Source organism: Petaurus breviceps, unplaced genomic scaffold (assembly GCF_028583685.1).
Source record: "Petaurus breviceps papuanus isolate PSGF00001 unplaced genomic scaffold, PetGlider_PUasm1.0 91041, whole genome shotgun sequence".
Lineage (NCBI taxonomy): Eukaryota > Metazoa > Chordata > Mammalia > Diprotodontia > Petauridae > Petaurus > Petaurus breviceps.
This window is the reverse complement of record NW_027187400.1, coordinates 14,671,834-14,693,142: the sequence shown is the minus strand read 5'-3', so window position 1 is coordinate 14,693,142 and position 21,309 is coordinate 14,671,834. Positions and strand designations below refer to the sequence as shown.

General features: G+C 43.1%; 1 protein-coding gene across 3 annotated transcripts in view; it reads right to left on the bottom strand.

Annotated features, from left to right (window-relative positions):
• UBR4 (ubiquitin protein ligase E3 component n-recognin 4) overlaps window positions 1–21,309 on the bottom strand; it is a 145,980-nt gene that overhangs the window by 96,297 nt on the left and 28,374 nt on the right. For all 3 annotated transcript variants that reach the window (XM_069079151.1, XM_069079152.1, XM_069079153.1), the window contains 18 exons: window positions 20,579–20,748; window positions 18,537–18,819; window positions 15,189–15,321; window positions 14,086–14,165; window positions 13,538–13,666; window positions 12,385–12,567; window positions 12,099–12,221; window positions 11,777–12,006; window positions 9,870–9,994; window positions 7,801–7,898; window positions 6,543–6,700; window positions 5,368–5,577; window positions 4,537–4,638; window positions 4,169–4,269; window positions 3,707–3,905; window positions 3,117–3,305; window positions 2,027–2,090; window positions 463–654 (listed from right to left, as the gene is read on the bottom strand). In XM_069079151.1, coding sequence (XP_068935252.1) covers window positions 463–654; window positions 2,027–2,090; window positions 3,117–3,305; window positions 3,707–3,905; window positions 4,169–4,269; window positions 4,537–4,638; window positions 5,368–5,577; window positions 6,543–6,700; window positions 7,801–7,898; window positions 9,870–9,994; window positions 11,777–12,006; window positions 12,099–12,221; window positions 12,385–12,567; window positions 13,538–13,666; window positions 14,086–14,165; window positions 15,189–15,321; window positions 18,537–18,819; window positions 20,579–20,748 — 2,769 coding nt within the window. The remainder of the gene's footprint in view (window positions 1–462; window positions 655–2,026; window positions 2,091–3,116; window positions 3,306–3,706; window positions 3,906–4,168; window positions 4,270–4,536; window positions 4,639–5,367; window positions 5,578–6,542; window positions 6,701–7,800; window positions 7,899–9,869; window positions 9,995–11,776; window positions 12,007–12,098; window positions 12,222–12,384; window positions 12,568–13,537; window positions 13,667–14,085; window positions 14,166–15,188; window positions 15,322–18,536; window positions 18,820–20,578; window positions 20,749–21,309) is intronic.

Sequence of the window (21,309 nt, the reverse complement as noted above, 5' to 3'; positions counted from 1 at the left end):
CACACACACACACACACACACACACACACACACCCCCTCTCTCTCTCCCCAATTCCCAACTCCACCATTCATCTGGAAATCTTCTGGTCAGCTTGTCACAAGTCACAGGAAACCCAAAGCAGCAAGAGTTGACAGGCTGAGAACAAAACTTACTGCCATGTATCAACAGAGGCCTCATTTGTTTTGTGAGCAAGATAACAATTAAACTTGTATTTCCTATACAAAAGTTTCATACCACCTCTGTCCCAAATTCTATTAAAGTCCATTTGGTACATAAAAGAATATTCCCAATTGAACAACACAGAAACAGTTTTGCCTGAGGCCTCAGCAGCTGCTGAGCCTGGAGAGGACAATATTTTCTAAGTCTGGGTTCTGTCAGCATGGATTAAAATTCTAAATGGTAGCTGTCCTTTCAACAACTGGTCCTCAAATATAAGGTGGGCTGCCTCAGAGGGGACTTACTGAGTCCTCGGCCTGAGAGTCTTCTTCTTCTACTGCCAGTTCTTCAACCCAGTCTGAGTCGACCTCGATAGCCCGCTCCTCGCCATCCACTGAGAGATGACTAGGGCCCTGACCACTACCCTGGCTCAGGGCATTGGTGACATCAGCCAAGTAAGATACAATATGGCAGGTACATTCCAGAATAGTAACATGCTATAAAAGAAGACCATGATTCCTCAGAAATTGTACTTTTCAATAATTTCCTGTTATATAAAATCAAGTACTGTGCATTTTTCCCAATGGAAAAAATATTTTTTCATTTATATCATCTACATTTACATCACTCTTTGTATATTATCCTTTTACCTAAAAATCAGTTTGTACACCTTTGTACAATGAGTATGGGAACTTTCGGATGCCTTCTAGGTTGTTCTTTCTTGTTTAATTTTGTCTTTTTCCTTTATCCTCTCACTTGTGTTCCCCATGCCTTCTCTTGGGCCTTCAGGATCTTTCAATTAATCCTTTATCCTCCACTGACAGCAGCACTCCCTTAACAATAGTTACTAACAGCAGCTAGCAGTTATGTAATGCTCTAAGGTTTGCAGCACTCTTTACAGGATATTTGAGTTTGATCCTCACAGTGACCCTGTGAAGTAGGTGCTAGTATTATCCCCATTTTACAGATGAGGAAACTGAGGAGGAGAGAGATGAAGTGACTTGTCCGTGGTCACACAGCAATTGTGCACAAACAAGAGACTAAATTAGGCAGGATTTTAACTTAGTCTTCTTGACTCAAGGTGCTGCCCTCTGGCCTGCACCACTTAGTGGCTGTAATCAGGTATAATAAAGGTTCAGAACACTATGTCAGGAGAACTAGGGAGCAGCCCTAAAGACCATGAGTTAGCTTAGTGCAAACTCTGGCAAACCCCTTGGGACTCTTTTGTCAAATACAACAGCCTGATCTCTAACCCTCAGAGACCCAAGTAACTTTATTCTATACTCTGTGACGTTTCTGTGCTAAGAGACAAAGACTGCCAAAAGGAGAACTGGCACCTAGGAAGGGGCCACCATGTGCTCTCAGTCAGCCACCCAGGGTTCTTCCATTCCACAGGAGATGAAACATCACCTGGATGCAGGAGTGACCTGTGTGCCTAAAGCCCCCTCGGGGGCCCAGAAGATCATCATGCACTCAGTGTGTGCACTGGTTAGGAGGGTGCCTGATGGAAGCAGGAAGGAAAAGTTTTCTGTACCATGACATATTTTTTTAAACAGCAGCGACATGATATTTTAGGGAGGGCTCTACTGAAAGCCTGTTTTTCCAGAGTATTTGCCTCCTCCTATCACTTCCAGACACCTTGAAAAGGTCTAAAGGCATGCAGTTGACAATTACACACTTCTAGGTCTTTGAGATACAGCCCTTCCTCCCCACAGGACAACCAGGGACAGACACCAGGGCTGAAAAGCAGTGATTTCCTGGCAAACTGAAGACAAGAACCAATCAACATCCTCCCAGAGTGAACAGGTCCTCCCCAATTGTTTTAACTGTCACCCTCCCAGTCTAATAATTGCTCCCCAATTTTCTTACCTTCCCATGCATTACATTAGCATTCATTTTTTCAACTACATTCTTCTGAGACAAGTATTTCTTACTGTTGAGGAAAGGAAATACAGAAACACTGAGGTGCCCAGGGAGAGGAAGCATCTTCCTGACTCCACAAGATCCTCAATTCCCAGCCCAGTTGGTAAAAGTAGAAATACAAATTAATTCTTAACAGGAAAAGACTGAACAGAATGGATTAACAGAGTGAATAAAAGGTTAAGAGTTCAACCACATGGGCCTTTATCACTAACCCTTCCCATTAATTTGTCCCATACCTCAGTCTTCTCATCAGCAAAATAATGATAATATGTAGTCTAAGAAAGCTGTGAGGATTGTGTGCCAAGTTCAGGACTACTTTAATGTAACAAATCAATGATCCTGGATCATCATCTGGAAAATGCTGCAGCACATCAGGTTTTCTTCTCTACTCAAACCCATTCCCTTACATCTGTCCCCCTTTTTCATTACCTCCTCTGCAGCAAACCCAGTATAAGCTCATTTTACTAGTGACCTGGACAACTATAACATCCTGCCCCAAGGAATCCTCCCTGCACCGTACATAATACATTCAATACTTTCCTCAACTACTGTCAAACTAACCTTCCTAAAGACAGACAAACTCATGTCGCTCAACAGATCAAGCATTTTCATTGTTTTACCTACTTTTGTCTATGTCCTAAGCAAAACTGAACTCTTCCTGGCCCCACCCCCAAACACATCCTTTGTTCTCTTGTCTCCAAGACTTACTTAAACTCTTTCTTGCACCTGAAAGACATTCTTTGCATGTTTAAGCCCTAGATGTCTTTTAAAGCCCAACTCAAGCTTTCTCAGTTCAGTGTTCCCTCAATACCCTACCCCTGCCGCCCCTCTCAGAACACTTTGTTCTGAAGCCCCCTAATGACTTTATGAAGAGAAGGAGCCCAATCCACCCAGATCCTTCTCTCCCCCAGCACAACAGGGACTTGGCTAAGACTCTGCCCAAGCTGACTGAGGTGAAGCAGCAGCATGGCTTCACCTTCTCCAAGGCCCAGCTCCAGGCCTCATTGCTCACATGCTCCATTTCCTCTCCACTTACCATCTGCTCAACCAGTCCACAGCAGCACCATGAAGCTGGAGGTGGCCGGCACCTTGGCCTGCACTGGCCAGCGTCGCCATCACAACCATGAGCTCAGGAAAGCCAGCACCATCCCCATTGGCCAGCATTTCTGTCGCCATAGGGATCAGGGTGCTCAGCAGCACAGTACAAACACCTTCCCCAACTTGGCTATAGGGAAGAGAAAGCAGTGAAGCAATAAGATGCCAATGGGAATTGGGCCCTGAGCTGGCTGGGGTGCAGGACACACTGAAGGCAAACAGACCCCAGACCAAGGGCAGGATTCGAGCATGGAACAGGAGCTCAGTCCACCCACCAGTCACCTAAAAGTCATGCTCTATAACCCTGGCTAAACAAAAATCACAGTGCAACCATGCAAAACAGCCCTTGTAAGGTCAGTCTCCACCTGTGCTGGGGCTCATGGTTGGAGAGAGAAGACAAGGGAAGGGAACAGGTGGATATCTCAAAGGAGTGAACTGACAGCAGAGGGGCCAACAGATCGGCTCAGGGCCGTCCATATCCTCCTGGGGTTTTATGAGGGCACTGAAGCACATCAGGTCAAGATATTCTACCTGTTCTCCCGAACGATGTATGTGGTCAGAAGCTGCAACAGCTGCCGGTTCTCCTGTACCACCTCCAGCTGGTCAGACTCCTTGGGGGGTGATGTGGTCATGCGGGTGAGCCAGGCCTGCAGCCGCACAGGCTCCACACAAGCCAGCTGGGCAAGGGAGCCACAGAGATGTAGCAGGCTGGGGTTAGGGCTCTTCTCAGCTGAGGAAAGAGCAAAGGGCTACAGTCAATACAATTAGGGGCCAGCAAAGGTTGAGAAGAAAGGTCGGCAGGAGGAAATGAGGGGGAGGGAAAGGGGAAGCCTTTTTAATCAAGTGTTCTGTCTCTCTCCAAAACACTCTCCTGGAGAGATTCTCCCCACTTGTTCACATTTTCATGCTGCTGTGACATTCTGGCAGAAGGTGGCCCGGTATTAGCCAGACATCAAAGTTCCCATAAGGAGATTATTAAAAGCTGTCACTCACTTAGCTGGAAGAGTTTGGTGAAGAATTTCAGAACTCGGTTACAGAATTTAGCAGAGAGGTTCTCATTGGCTGTGGCCATCATGATCTGGACAAGTTCTCCACTGGCAGATGGAAGGGAGAGAAAAATGGAAGAATCGCATTAAGCCCCACAAAAGGCATCCATTTCCATTTCCTCACTATCACTTCTCTTTCCAGTGGAACCATTCATCTTTGGAGCATGACTGGTTCAGGCCATGAAGTCCTTCCTCCCTCTTTCCCTGTCACCTTAGAGAGCAGGGTATAAAAGTAGCCTTGCTCTCCAAGCACAGAGGCCCCTGATCAGATCTCACAGAATACAACACCCCAGGACAGATACCAAAAGGTCTCACCTCTCTGAGAAAAATTCCTCCATAGCCTTACGAGCCTGGCTACTTTCCAACTGCTTCTCCAGATGCTGGAGACACTCCTCCAAAATGGACTCATCTAGTCCACTGAGGATCAAAAAGGAGAAAATAACCATGAGCAGTCAGGTACATTCTAATGGCTTTCTGAGAGTTCATAATGCCCACACAGGAATGAAATATGAAAATGTCAAAGAAAGGGAGAGCTGTGGCCAGGAGTCAACAGAGACACTAAAATTATAAACCACTTCTAAATAATAGTTCTTTGATCTGGCTTTCCTATCCTCTACATCCCCTGAGTTAATGAATGGAATCACTAAATTTCAGTTGTTTGCAAAGATTTGGTTCAGTGATACAAATGACAGAAGTTATGAGTTCTAATTCTGTCTCTGTCTTGGACACACTTGAGTGACAGGAGACACATCTGCCTAGCTAATAATTTTGAGTTTCTTAATAGGAAAAAGGCAAAATGCTCAAGAAAGAATTTTGGTGAACAAATCTAGTCCCCTCGCTATTGAGATGATGAGTACAAAGTCCAGATACTCATTTCCCTAATAAAAACATTTATAAGACTTGTCATAAATGGACAAAAACAACCCATCATATAATTCTCTGTAAAGGTGTAAAATGCACACAAAAAACTATCACAAATCCTGGCAGGATGCAAATGCTGACCCTGTCCTTTCCTGTCATTCAGCATTTTGACTGAAGATAAAGTCCAAGAATCAGGAAAAAAAAAAAGCTGCCATGTCCATCTGCAGGAATGCCATTCCCTTGCGTAACGTCATTACAAAGCTACCAGTGCCACATAAGACTCACCTGTTAGGGTCTGCATGATTGGCCAAGATGTTGTAACACCCAGTGATGAGCTTCTCATAAAGTCGAGCCAAAAACTCATCTGATTCAGCTGGGCCCAGGATCCTTTCTAGGGAGTTACTGCTCATCTCAGCCACACTCTCGGTGCTAGTCTCCAGAAGAAGGGGCAGCAGTGTCCTGATCACCTGGGGAGGATTTAACTCATCGGACCAACTTCAGGGAAGAAAAAGAAACCAGGTCAGTTACTGTGGCCTGCTGAGACACTGCTACTACGAGCAGCACAACCTGAGCATTTATTTCTAAATGGAAACACTTACTGAACTTTACTGGAAAAGACCAATATACTGTAGGACAGATGTAAACCAAGGGAAAAGATACCTCAAAACTAGCAAAGTAATTGATCTGCCTCCAAAAAGACAGGCTTTGGGGCAAAAATAGAACCTCAGCTCTTTAGCTGACATTTCTTGTCCACGGAACACAGCCCTAATTTTACATGGACTGTTTACAAAAACATCAAACAGTCCCTCTGATGGTCTGCTCAACTCACTACAGTAGAAAACTGAGCCCCTCCTGGTGTTTATGAACAACCTTTCCAACTATAGCTGCTCACCATGTCACCACTCCCTACACACATCTGACCTTGCTACTTTAAATACAGTACCCCCTTCCAGACATCACAGGTAGGAAGAGAGGTGGGGGCTCCCTCTACACTCACATTCTCAGAGCTCACTCTGATGGAGCCCTCACAGCTTACAAATCAACTTTCCTCAAAATTCCTCCTTGAGGCTGGCGGTGCAAGTGTGATTGCCCTAATTCTAGCAGAGGAGAAAACCAAGGCACAGAAATGTCAAGCTGTTTGTCCAAGAGGTCTTAACTAGTGCAGTGACAGATGTGAAACTTAAAAACTCATCCCTGAGACTTTAAGCCCTTCCTGTATGCTCTTGCTTCTGTATAATTTAAAACCAAAAATATGACTCATATGAACAGATTTCATTCCAAGGGCCAAATGTACGGGTTTCTTCTACTAGACAAGATTATAAGAAAGGTCTATTAATACCAACACCCAAATAATCCCTCACTCACTATTATCTTTTCTCTAGATATAATTTTCTCAGCCATAGAGCTAGGTAGGGCAAAAGACACAGAAGACTTTCAACTGAATTATGCCAAGTACTCACACAATAAGATCACCAGTCAGTCTGACCAGAGAAAGGAGTGTGTGCTTCAAGGAAGCAGCCAAGGGCAGACTCTGGCTGCAGAGGGTCCCCAGGTGGGCAGCCTGCACAGCACTGATGTAACTCTCTGCTGGAATTGTGTCATTGGCAAAAGCATTACGCTGTGAGGAAGCAGAACACAAATATATAAACAGTCTACATGGAAGAAGATGACAACAGACGCCTGTAGGGCTTACAGACTAATGATCACATTTTAGTGATGTGGGAATGAAGGAACAGCTATGCATTTAAAAAGAGGTACTGAAAACATAAGCAACCAATGAACATCTATGTGACTAAGTGCTGCCCTGTCCACCTCAGCGGAAGGTGGTCAAAACCAAAGGAGAACACATTCATGCTCTGTGAAAAGTACTCAGCCAAGGGAACTGTGTCACAGCAAGAGCAGATGATGGACCCGTCTCAAGAGGCAGTGGGCTGCCTCGAGTGAAGGTCTGGGGGCCTCAGGTAGACTGGACGGGAGACATTATCAAGGGCATCTTTATTCAGCATTCCATCCTGTTACCCACCACGGTCAGGGAACGGAAGTGACTGCTTTGGGATGACTATAATATAATGTGTGTGAGGGAGAAGTCTTTCTCAAAGAACTTAATCCTTCTTAAATGATTCAGAAGGAGCTCTAGGATCTTGAAATGTGTCAAGATTATCATAATGAACATAATTATCCTTAGAATCACAAAACCAGGGGATATAAAAGCTGAAATAAGCCTAAGAAATCATCTAGTCCAATTTACAAATGAGGAAACTAAAACAGAGAGCTAAGTAACTTGTTCAGGGTCAAATAGTGGTGGCAAAGTCAGATCTAGAACTCTTGGTCAGTGAAAGACCAGGCTGTCTTCCAAATGTGAACATGATAACTTATAAACTGCTAATCAACAGAATGCTAGGTAACAGACTTTACCATCCTTTTTTTTTCTGAAAGGATTAAGAAAATCTAGGTTCAGAAACTGCCCCAGGGTGTAACAATGAGGGAGCCTGATTCTTGACTCATCTTCTATCTGCTTCAGAGCACACATGAGCTTTCAGAATTGGAGGCAGCACCACTTGGGCACCACAATGCATGAATTCTGGCATCACGTATCACTACTGTGTGTAAGGATCTTCTTAGAATCTGTCTGGTGGCCAAAGATAGGGAAAAGAACATCGACACCACATGTAGCATTCATATAATTGCTGATCCAAGAAGTATCATAAACTTGCTTACCCAGGATCCAATATTGGGAAACTCATTTGTGTGAATATTGTTCCATGACTCACATAGGGCCTGCACAGATGATGGTAAATTCTGAACAAGTGTAGAACCTACAGGCAAGAAAAAGAAACAGGAGTCAACATAAGAGAGGACGAAACGTCCAATGACCCTGTTGCAGCCCAAATGCAGAGGAAAAAACTTTTCAATAGCATTACCATAACATCTGAAAGAAAAGAAGAGGTACAAGACAAAAAGTGAAAATCTCTCTGTCTGATTGAAACAATAACACAAATACCTTTACCACCAAGTTGTCAACTAAATAAGACGCATTTTGGAATAATGGCTAGCAGGTGAGTTTCAGAATCAGGAAGATCTGGGTTCAACTTCCCTTTCTGAAATCTACTGGCTATCTACATAAGTAGATTTTTTTTAAAAAAGAGGCTGTTTTCCTTTGGCAGAGGAAGTTCCTTTACTGAGAATCCTTCACATTAATGAAATCACAGGAATGGACCAAATAGTAATGATGATGATGGTAACAACAATAGAGCTAACATTTATAGAGCACCTACTATATGGCAGGCACCTTCACAAATATTCTCTCATTTTGTCCTCACGACAAACCTGGAAGGGGGGTGTTGTTATTATCCTTATTGTACAGATGAGGAAACCGAGGTAGGATTTATTGGGTAGGATGTGTGGCGTAATTATACCTGCAATTTAGGAAGATGACTTTAACAGCTGAATGGAAGAAAGACTGTAGTGGTGAGAGACTTGAGGCAAGCAGAACCCCCAGCAGACATGATGTGATGAGGGCTTGCACCACTTAAACTCTAGGGGCTCCCTGTCATCTCCAAGTACAAATATAAGATCATCTGCTTGGTGTTCAAGGTTTTTCTCCACACACCTCTATCGACTTCTTAGGCCCTGGATCCAGTGACACCTTGTTGTGCCACAAACAAGACACTCTGCTTCCAAACTCTTTGGCATCTTCCCTGGCTGTCCCCCACGCCTGGAATGCATCTCTCTCAGCTCTGCCACCTGACTTCAAGTGCCAACAAGAATCCCACCTTGTAGAGAAAGCCCTTCCTAACCCATCTTAATTCCAGTGCCTTCCCTTTGCTGATTAATTCCAGTTTATCCTGTATATAACTTGTCTGTATGTAGTTGTTTGCAATGTCCTCTCCCCATTAGACAGTGAGCTCCTTGAGGGCGGGGATAATCTTTTGTCTTTCTCTGTACCCCAACAGCATGGTGTCTGGCACAGAGCAGGCACTTAACATGTTTATTGTTGACTGACTTTAACAATTATAATTCAAGGAATAAAATAAATAATTGCATAACCCACCCTGAGAATTGAGACAAATTACTGGAGGGAATCAAAGAAGGCTTTATAGAGACAGAATCATCTAATCTGGATTAAAAGGACCTGGCACATCAAGTGACAAAAAAATCTGCTTGGTCCTTCTAGGAATTCTTAAATTTTGGTTCTTCTAGTATTAGAGGAGAAAAATATCAATTAGTAGAGATGGAGAAGATCATATCTGTCATGGAGAAACAAGGATGAACCAGAGAAGATGGTATCTCACCCGAACTTTGAAAGAGAAGCAGAGTATGGTAGATACTATAATAGATAGAGACTTGGGCAGGGGAAAATGGAGAGGGGAAGGCTGTGGTGGGGCCACAGAACACAAGACCAAGGAGTAATTGGGTTGGAATACAAAATAAATTAAGGGATGTAGCATGAAATAAATAAAATGAAAGGGTAGGCTGAAGAGAGACTGGAGAGCTCTGAATGTCTCCTGAGTTTCTATTTTATTAGGTAGCCACTGGAGTGCCACTAACAGTGTCTGGGCAGGGGGTTCACATAATCAAAGTTGTACATTATGAAATATATACTGGCAGCAGTACAAAGGATGGATCAGAAGGGGAGAAATGAGAAGCAAAGAGATCAGGAGGCTGCTGCCCAAGGCCACACAGAAGATGACAGCCTACAGAGGTGTGAGCACCAAGAATGGGAAGGTTCCTCTGCCCCGAGTCTTCTCTTCAGAAACCCAACCCTTCAGCTGGCTGCCACCCCTTACCCAAGGTATTGGACTTGCACCGGCTCGAGCCTATGGCCAAGACAGCAGAATAACCTCCCAGTTTCTCTTCGGAAGGTTTATTCTCAGTGGAACCCTCTTCAGAGAGGCTTTGCAGCAAATAAGACCTGCAATAAGTAACAACAATACAACAATAAGTAACAAGACAGGAGAAGAGTAGATGGACAAAACTTTTATTCCAAAACTCTGTTGGCAATCTGATACTACTGAAATTAAACTCGTGAAGATAACAATGTGACACTGGTCTGTCCTTCCATAGTCACTGCTGACACAGGACAGAAACTGTTGATTCTTCCAATGGAGAAAGATCCAACAGTCTGGAGGACCAGAAACAACCCCTGGGCCATCCTTTGCCCACTGCTCCATTAGCAATGCTGATATAAGCAGCAAAAAGCCCTATAAACTCCTTCAACATAAGACCTTTTAAAATCTTTTTATTATTTTCATTTGTTTCAATAACTAAACAGATCTACTATAGGATACTTACATGCAGTCATTTTTATTACTGTTAGTGGTTCTTTTAGCTTAGGAAATCTGCAAAGGAAACCTAATTCTAGATCTTTCAAAATAATCTCTCAGGTCTTTGAAAGATTTCTTGTCAGGTTGCCTGGCAGTCTTTCCTTCCAAGGTACAGTTCATGTGACACCTCCTTCATCAAGATCTCCCTAACCGGGGGCAGCTAGGTGGCGCAGTGAGTAAAGCGCTGGCCCCAGAGTCAGGAGGACACGAGTTTGGTTCTGGCCTCAGACACTTAACACCCAAACAAAAAAACTAGCTGTGTAACCTTGGGCAAGTTACTTAACCCCAATTACCCTCCAAAAACCAAAAACAACAATAACAAAAAAAGATCTCCCTAATTTCCCAGAAGTGACAACTCCCCTCTTCCAATGGTACTTGTTCTAGACTAGGGTTCCCAGACCCAGGGAGGGTCATGACCAAGGGGGAATTACGTGTGCACCCAGAACTGGTATTTAGTCATTAGGTGTTTTCTCAATTAACAGACACTAACAGTACAACTACTATTATGTGGGGCATCTGTGAAATTTTTGGACAGTAAGAAAGGATCTTCATAAATTTTTTGGACAGCCAATGTAAAAATTTGTTATAAAGATTTTGTCTTTCAATGAGAGAGATAAGAAGGAGAGATGGATTTTGTCCACTGAAAAAAAATTATTTTTAAAAGGGGAGGGGGTCTTCATATTCAAAACAAAACAAAACAAAACTGAGAACTATGGTCTAGCTCTCTCTGCTGTCCTAATCCTTTCTATTCTGCCTTGCATCATACCTGTAATGTGCAAGTCTACCTCTCCCCACTTTTGATTCTAAGTTCCCTGAGGACTGGGACTGAAGCCAATGTTTTACCTTTATATGCCTAGCCCCTAGTACTTGCCTCACATGTAATAATGTTTAATAAATGGCTGCTGAAATCAGCCAATGTCTGGAAGGGGAGGAAGTAGCAACTCTCCAAATTAGTTAATGAACTTGCACATTAGTTAATGAATTAGCACATATGGAAAAACCGTTCCCGGTATCTCTGTATCCCATTCTCACTCCACCACTAAGCCGAGAAAAATCTAGAATCTAGCCAGAAACAGAAACTTCTCAAATGTAGAGAATATTCCTCATGTTACTAAGAAACAAACATGTGTAGCCTCCCCACGTAGAACAAAGAGGAAATGGTGCACCAAAGGAAAAACAACTCCCCAAAAGTGATGAAAAAGGTGCCCCTCTGCCCCAAATGAACTTTTGAGTCATCAGGGCCACAAAGGAGCACTAAACAGCATCTGAACCGCAAAGTTCAAGAAAATGAACCTGTACCTTCTAGGAAAGCCTAGAATTCCCTCAGGAAAATTTTCTTACTCCCCATTTCTCTAAGCAATATACTACACCTAGTGAATGATGCGTAGGTATCAATAAGCTGTAATGTAGCAGGCAGCAGGTTCTTAGTTATCTCCGATGACTTATGAGGGTCAGTCTCAGCTGCCAACTTGGAGAAATGCTCATCCAGAGAGACCTGGACCTTGGAAATGGCTGCATCAAGGGTATAGATAGACTGCAGGCTGGGAATCTCGTGTAACTGCAAGATGGTGGTACAGTCGATGCCACAGAACGAGGAGATCTTAAAAAAACACCAGACAGCATTAGTCAGGAGCCCTACCAAGAAGGCCCCAAAGGCTAGATTAGCGCCATGTTAGATGAAGACCAGCTTACCTGTCGAGCAAAGTACTCCTCAGCTATTTCCACATCATATTTCACGGAGCTGCACCTGCTGGAGGCCAGCTCTATGAGAGAACTAGCATGGTCGGCCTTCATGCCCTGCTGGACAAGGTGGTCCTGTTTGGGGAACAGGGAGAGAATCTGACTTCAAACACTCTTGAGTTCATGATCTAGGCCAGCCAGGCCTGTAGCCACCTTCCTCCTCAATCACCCACAGAGCTGCTCAGCTCAGCTCAGAGCAACAGCCCTCAATGCTACACTCCGTGTGACACTATTGTACCTTTATCCAGGTGACGTAAGAGCCAATCCGAAGGCGGGAAGACCAGCGCAAAGTATGCAGGATGTCACACTCACTCATCTCTGGCGTGTTCATAGCCAACTGGTTCATATATTTCTTTGATGGTGGCAAAATCCCCAGGATCCTCCAGAGTATCAAGAAGTAATATTGAAGGGCACATGCCTCCTGAAGGAGGCAAGAGTAATGAGTCAGAGAGGTGGCACTTGGTCTAACTCACTTCCAATATCTATGTAAATGCACTATCCTAATACAAGAATCAAAACTGTCACTGCATCAAGTCCCTGGATCCAACTAAGTTTTACTTCCCCTCAGCTGTGAGACTTCCCACCTGGAAGCTTTAGGCCAGTGCTGTCAAGCTCAAATAGAAATAGGGGCCACTAAACTTCCCCAAGGACCCCTGCGGCTGCATATTGACTTACACAATCACATATTAACATCATATATGTTCTACGGTATTTTCATTTAGTTCAGTATTTCCCACTTATATTTTTATGTTGTTGGAGCCACACCAGGAGTTCTGAGGGCTGGTGTTTGACATCTCTGCTATAAAGGAAAACCCCTGGTGCTATTGTACCCAATAAAAGAGCAGGAAATACATTTTAGACATGCAAATCAGCTGTGCCATCCTGCCCATAACATAACATGCCAATACTTCTGTGTGCAGACAACCTCAGGCCCAAACCATTCCTGTCTGTACAAAGCTGGAAAGGCAGGAGTCAGGCTGGACAGTCAGGCTGACAGTACCTGGCAGACTCCCAGGCAGAACAACCCTCTTTCATGACACTGACAGGGAGGTGAGGCAGCCCTCCACAAAGGCAATGAATGAGCACAGGACCACTCAGGTTTCTGAGGAGTCCACAGTGCCCAGGGTGCTGTTTACTCCCAAATGCTCATTTCACTAAAACACTAGTAAAAGCACATCAATGTAATCTATCCAAACATAAAAAATAATTCTGACACCTGTTTATGACATAGAATTAAGAATTAGACTTACTCACCAACTGATATTCAACTAACTGGTGAAAACCCAGACATGAGCAGGAAGGGTTCTAAGATGGAACACCGACCTCCAGTAATGTAGTCTTGTCCCAGCCCCCACTCAGAACAGAGCAGCCCAACATTCTAGAGCTCTTACCAATGCTGTCACATTCTTGTTGTCCTTCCTCCTGGTGGTGTCAAACTGAGAGCCGGCAGCGAGCAAAGAAGTCAACGCGCTATACAGCTCATCATATTTCACGGCTCTGGAGAAGAGGACCTCGCAGATCTAATGCCAGAACACAATGACAAGATGACTACCTCACGCCTCTGCCAACACCCTTTCCTACATCTCTTGCCACTTCCCCCTGCCCCCCCCACTCCACATGCTGACAAAATGTCCCACCCACTAAAGGCCATCAGATTCACTGGCTATCACTCCTGAGTCCCCACGCAGAAGAAGCAATTGTAGTTCACCATTCCCGTTAACGTGAACAATCTCAATAGCACCTAAGAGCCTCCTCCTACAGTTGCCAAGCAGCACTTGGCTCCAAGCAAAAAGTGGCCTCATAAGACAAGAAGCGGTCACTCTGGTGCAAAGCCCACACCCCGGGTTCAAAGCCCTCAGTCGATCATTCTCTTTCTGTCTGATAACTGTCAGGGCCCCCTCTCACACGATACAAAATAAGGGTTTGGGGTTCCTGATACCATATTATCAAGGCGATTTAGGTCATCTTCTGAGGCTTCTGGTGACAGGACACAATAAAATCTGGGCTGTGGGGCAGCATCTGGAAGACAGCACGTGTTCAACATATGATTAGAGAAGAAGAGGTGCACTCTCCTCTGCCTCAAAGGTACAAGATAAAAATCAGACAGCCAGTGGGAAGTAACCCAAAGTAATATGCCCTCATTGGTAATAGAACCACCACCTCACAGGCCTACAAGAGCCCAACAAGCATCTCTAAAAGGTCAATGTATGAGGATGTAATCTGAGTAAGCAAGCTAAAGATCCTGGCAATGTGGACTTGGAGCTCATGTTTCCATGAGTTCTCTCACCTCTCAGAAAGACCCTGGACAACACCTACAGACAGCAAGGACACACTGGACACCTGACACAGCATTTCATTCTGCACCACTCTAATGCATTTATCATGTAATGTCTTATATTTATATGTCTATGTGTCCAGCCCTGTAAAAGTCAGAAAGCTCCAAGGAGATAGGACTTGTGTCTTATCTCAACTGTGGATCTTGCCCAATGCCTAGCACAGTGTTCTCTCTCCCTACAGAAGGTGTTTAATAAATGTTTCTAAATCCTCACTTGGGATATCAAGGGGATTTTGGACAAGTGGGAACTTCACAGTTCAGATCCAAATCTCAGAAAGAAATTCTGAACCATATCCAAAAATAGAACAGAAAAGTTAAGTTGCAGAAGTCAGGCATCGCCATGCCCATATATCCCCATACAGCTACACTGGAGTCAAGTAAGAACCCACACAATCACTGCCCTGGCCCTTGGGTCTCTCCAGGAAATGGAAGTTTGGGGGAGCTGTAACTCTGCACACACCATGTGATTCCCCCACTAGGGGGCTGTGGACTTGGAAATCTTGCGAAATGGGATCATCCCAATCTTTCTTAGAGACACTGGTCTTAGGATGTAGGACAACTCCCCAAAACACCAACGTTTCTTTTGGTTATTTTGATTCCACCTTTCTCGCTTAATAAATGATTGTTTCTTTCCTTCCTTCTCTATTTTTGTCAGTGAGGTGTGCTGAAGATGCCAGAGGGGCTTTATAAAATTCTTCTCTTCTGACCTGATGAACAATGCTTGGTCCAATTTTCTTCCACTTCTTTGAAGCCATGATACAAGGGCGCAGTGGCCCTGCGGCCGCTTTCCTGAGATCCAGTTACCCAGCCAAAAGGAGGACTAAGAAGGTTATATTGCACCTGTACAAGACACATGAGGATTCAGTTGAAGGGGGAAATACATTATCACTGATTCTGTTGCAATCCTTTTAAAAAGCTGACAGCTTGCAAAAAGTCAAAACTAAAATAATAATAATCACCTGAACTCCAATGAAAAAGATGAGAATGAGAGAGTAACAGTTACAGCCAGGCTTTCCATAATGCTTTAAAATTAGAAAAGCATTTTAATACAGGGTTATATCTGAGTAGCAAAACAGACTTGTTAGGATGTAGGATAGGTATTATTATCCTTGCACAGGAGGAAACAGAGGCAGAGAGATGCTAAGGGAGTCATCTAGGTCAAACAACTGGGGTGCCAAACACCAAGACATCTCTCCAAACACAGCAATCTCACCACGATGACCTGTTCCTCTTTACAATGCTAGCAGATGCCCCCATAGGGTGGTCAGGTCTACGTTTGGAGAACAAAGAGGAAAAGCACCACAAGGAATTGCCCAGCTGCAGAAGTTCATTAACTCTCAGGAAATGGGATAAGAACTGAAAGCTTAAATCATTCTGCAGAGGCTTAATTAACTTGCAGCACGAGTGAGTAGGTGAGAAACAAAAAGAATTCTCCTAAATTCAAGAGTCAGTATAATGTAGTGCTAGACTTAGAATGTGAAACGACCAGGCTCAAAACCTGGCCTCTGGGAATTACTAGCTGTGTGACCCTTGCTAAGTCACTTAACCTCTCCATCCCAGGTTCCACAGCTGTAAAAAAAAAAAAGGATATTAACTAACAGCTGGAGTATCTGTCTCAAGAGGCTGTTAGGAGGCTCAGATGAGATAACGAATAAAAAGTGCCTGGCAAACTTTAAAGCATTAGATTAATGTAAGTTTTCATTTTTGTTATTATTTGATTCTACAATGGTTACAGAATTTCTTTCTCTGGACATTATTATTCTCAGCATTAATGTAATGCTTGGAACAATTCAATTTGACAAGCATTTATTAAACACCTGCTGTATTCAAGATACTGTGACAGATGTAAGAGCTATAAAGACAAAAATAAAAAACAACTCCTGCCCCTAAAGACCTGCAACTCTTCCACAGGGGATGCCACATTTACTCAAACAGATCTGTGATCTCTTGATATGGAAGTTCCCACTGAACACATACACAGCAATCATCCATGCCTGCTCATTCAACCCATGAGGTTGGCAGGACAGGGGAAGTGAGGGAAATGGGGGGAATGACAACACCCACCATGATGGTGGCTTTCCTCATTTTCTCAAGACTTCAAGAAGCTACTATGTGGAGCTCTCAGATTATCCACTTGTTATTCTTCACTCCCACTATGTGGGTGAAATGGAAAATGTTATTGACTTTGCAAATAAAAGCCAATATAACATGATTTTTTTTTTAATATAACATGATTTTGAGAAGGGACAGAACCCAAACAATCAAGACATCAGCCAAGTTTTCTTATTCTAAGAGATGGAAACTGGGCTGAACCTGGAAAGAAGTTAAAAATTCTAAAAGACAAAAAATGCAGAGGGCACATACTCCAGAAAGGGAAGGGAGCCTGTGAAAGGGTTCAGAAAGGAAATGAAATGCCAAGTTTAGAAAGCAGCTGGTAGGCCAGTTTGGCTGGCCTGCAATATGTGTAGAAGGGAGCATATGAAATAAGTCTGGGAAGACCTGTTGAGGCCAGATGCCCCTCAAGATTACTGAGCAGAGGAGGGAAAAAGTCAAATCTATGCTATCAGTCAACCAATTTGGCAGCTATGTGGAGGACAGATTAGAACAGGGAAAAACCAAAAACAGGGAAGTAAGTTAGAAGGCTATTAGAATAGTACAGGGAAAAGGTGATAAGAACCCAGACAACAGTGAAAGCTATGTGAATGGAGAAGAGAGGATAGATGGGAGATACAATGTAGAGAAACTGGGCCACTTATGTGTTGCATATAGGGAATGAAGGGAAAGGGAAGAGCTGAAGATAACTGCAAAATTGTCAAACCATGAGACGGGGAGAATCATTCTACTCTTGACAGAAACTAGAAAGAAGACTTAGGAAAAAAGAAAATGACTTTCACTTCAGACATGCTGACTTTGAGATGGTGATGGGACATACAAATTAAAATGCCCAGCTGGTGCTTTGGGACTCAAGTTCTAAAAAGAAAAGGGCTGGATAACTTTATGCGAGAAGCTAAGCAAGGGTAGAGTAAGAAGTCGAGGGATATACAGCTATAGGGGACAGGGCTCCACAAACAATGAGACAGCAATGGAAATGAACAGGAACAGTCAGGGAGGAATGAAGGAAGCCAAGAGAAAGGAGGGTCATGAAATGTGAACAAGGACGGAGTATTCATGGTGTCAAAGGCTGCACAGAGGTCAAGAAAGGTGACAAGCAACTAAGAGATCCCAGATAACTTCAGAAAGAACAGTCTCACCTAGTGATGAAGGTGGGAGACACTGCAGAGGGAGGTAAAGGGAAGGAACTAGAGGCAATGACTACAGGCAGCTTTTGTAAAAGAAAAAAAGAGAACACAGGCTCACAATTTTAGTGGCTGAGATGCCAAATGAAGGTTAAGGATAGGGAAGAACCACAGATATGACTGCAGATGCCAGGAAAGAGCCAAGAAAGTTAAGGAGAGGCTGAAGACGAGAGAAACAGGATGATGGAAGATGTGAGCTGCCAAAGGAGAACAGCGAAGGAATCCAGAGCCTGAGAGGCTGGCCTGGATAAAGCAAAAGGCCGGGTCTTCATCAGAGACTAAAACAAAAATAGAATAGGGGATGATGTAGAGAAGTTTTGTTATAAAGAAGAGGGGGAGAGGAGAGACTTTATTATGGATGGCCTCACTCTTCTCAGTAAAGAATGAAACAAGGTCCTTGGCTAAAAAGGCACAGTGATGGAGATGGAATACAGTGTGAAGCTGAGAGAAGAGGAATATTGCTTTAAAACTTGCAAAGTGAGATGAGTATATGTAATAAAATATTTATGAAACCTAATTTGATCCTCACAATTCTCTTATCTTGTTTTTGTAGATGAGGAAAGTGAGATTCAGTAAGGTTAGGTAGCTTGATAGTAGGAATCAGAGACAGGATTTGAACCCAGGTGTCTCCTGACTCTAACAATGTTCCCATGATGACAGCCTGTCTTTTGTTATAAACAGGGTAGATTTTATTTAAAAGGTCAGTCACAACCTACTGAAAAAAGACGAAATGTAAGGAATAAGCATTTTGGGCCATACCTGCTCAAAAAGGTACATGGGAGCTTTGGAATATTGATGAAGCAGATAATCAAAGACCAGGAGAAGGCGTGCCAGGAGCAGTGGCACTGAGCACAGCTGAGAATCCAAGCTAGCTGTCAGTTCTAGGATGGTCTGGATGCAAAGGGCCAGTACAGAGCGACGACCTTTCTCTGAGAAGTTGTGGAAAAGGAGGAGGAGAAGCTGCAGATGCTCCACATTCAAGTCTTCCGTATCACTGGGAAGCACCCCTTGCAAGGCATTCTGTTTCAGTGTGGCCACAAACCTGCCAGAAAAAAGAAAGGGACACATTGTGGTAAGATCCCTGGGGTTGAAGTGTTAATAAGCCCATATGCAATTGAATTTCTTAAATACCATAATCAAATTAGAGTCTGGGGGCAAAAAAAAAAAAAAGGCATGAATGGATAGGAAACAGAAACTAAATCTTTCCCTGAAAATACAAATGTCAGTTAGCAACCACAGCCAGTTCCCAGAGTCCTGTGATGAGGTAGCTACTCCCACCTCCTTATCAGCAGAAATGAGAAAGCAGGCAAAGGAGGAGTGGACTGTAAAAAACAACAGCCCAAAAGCATAATAACTGGGCAATGCCAATAGGATGGAATCCACTGCTCCTTCCTGTGGTGAGTCTGTCATTTGGTTCTAGTCTCACCAGCAGAGATTATGCTGCATATTAAAATCATAACACAATATGAAAAAGTTCTGAATAACTCAGCATCCTATGCATGAATCAAGTAAAGGAGGAAATTTTACCCTTGGGCAAACTTGGGAAAAGAGCTTTAATGCAAAAAGCAATGAATGTGGCCAGCATTCTGTTCACTCCCTTTGGCTATTAGGAAAGAGATTTGTGTTTTAATAAGGGCTTTTCCCCCTCATTTTTGCCTGATCCTGCTGGGATCAGTCACATGGGTTTATGATTTCACAAATCCAGCATTATAGCTATTTGATCCTAGAGAGGAGAATAAAAAGGCAAAGGCTTTTAGGAACACAAACAGCTTTGAAGATTCATAAACATGTAAACAAAAAATGGCAAAAACCAGATCCAACTAAAGAGGATTTAATAGGTGACCAATTAATCTGAGTTTTCCCCCAAGTGCAAAGAAAACCTTTAAAATTTGGCCAAAAGATTGCAAGTTCTTTAAATGGTTTCAAGCAGAATGCCTAGGAACATTACTTGAAAACAGGGTTGCTTTTCTGTTCCTATCTTTTTTTATTTTTTTTAAAGGGTTGGGACAAAAATCACTTCTGGTAAGGTCATGTTTAGCCTAGAATTTATTTTCTAATGCCTAGTGTTCTAAAGAAAGATTCCTTTGGGGACCTTACCACACAATTTTGTAAGCACCCCATCTTCCCAAATCATATAACAAGGCTTATTCACCCATTGTTTCGGGTTATATAATCAATAATTCCAAAGCTCAGGCCTTGAGAGCCATGGAAATCATGGTCATATACACACAAAAATGTATGGTCACAAAGAACTGAAAACAAAGTGGGTGCCCGTTTGCTGGGAAATAGCTAAACAAATGGCAGTACAGGAACGTAATGGAATAATACTCCATGGTAAGAAACAAGGGAAGTGAAGAATCCCGGGGAATTTGAGAGGTCCTATACAAATTGCTGAAAAGTGAAGTGAAAAGAATAAAAAGAACATTCTACACAATGCCCACAAAGACGTAAAGGAAAACAACAACGAAAGATTTCAGAAGCCTAATCTGTCCAGTGATTAAGTTTTAACTTTAATTACTAGCGATGCTTGCTTCTCCTCTTGGTGGACAGGTGGTAAGTTAAAGATAAGGAATAAAACATCCACTGTCAGAAATGGCCAATGCATCATTTATTTTCTTTAGCTGTATCTCTTTGTGATTAGGAAAGGTTCCCTTAGACTGGTTGGAGGGGGATCACCAAGAAGTGATAATAAAGTTAAAAAAAAAAAAAGTCAAGAAAACATTCACTTTACCTTTTAAAAAAGTCATTGTCAACTGAGCTGATAATTTTTCAACAGGAGATTTCTCTCCTACTTTCCTTACCTCTCCCAAACTTTAAGGCATTCGGGAACATCAGGGTCTCCCTGAGCACTGGCTCTGTGCTGCCAGATGAGCAGGAGGCGTGAGAGCACAGATAAGCTCTGAGGATGGATGTACAAAGGCCATGGGCCATCAGAAAAAGGAGCAATTCCCAGTTGTTGCAAAAGAGTATTCTGTTATGAAAGAGACAAGAAACTATTAGGAAGGAGATAAAAGTGGGTCCCACTTATACTTCATTGATGCTAGGGGTCAAAGCAATGAACTGAGATCATAATACATGAATAGAAGAATGGGGAATATAGAATCATACTTAGAATACTAAAGACTGAAAGGAGCTTAGAGAGTGTCCTCTCTTTTTTTCAGATTGCAAAACAATTCCAAAATGAGGAAATAATTAGTCCAAGGTTAAAGAGGTGATTCGTAGCAAAGAAAAGACTAAAACATGAACTTTCCTCTACACCCAGCTGCCTTCATGACACACGGTTTCAATGGAGGTGCAGTGTGCCATTCAGGGGAGCTCAAGGACTACCATAAGAAAGGGAACAGCATGGCAGAGGCAAAACCTGAGAACTTCTAGCAGGAGAGTTTCTAAAGAGGTGGCAAGTGAGTTGATGTTTCCAGGGAGAAAGATATTAACTGCTTGTCAGAAAGCTGAGCAGTCTTTAACTTCATAATTAGCACCAAAAGAAATGACAGAAAGAAACAAATACACTAAGAATTCTGGCACAGAAATA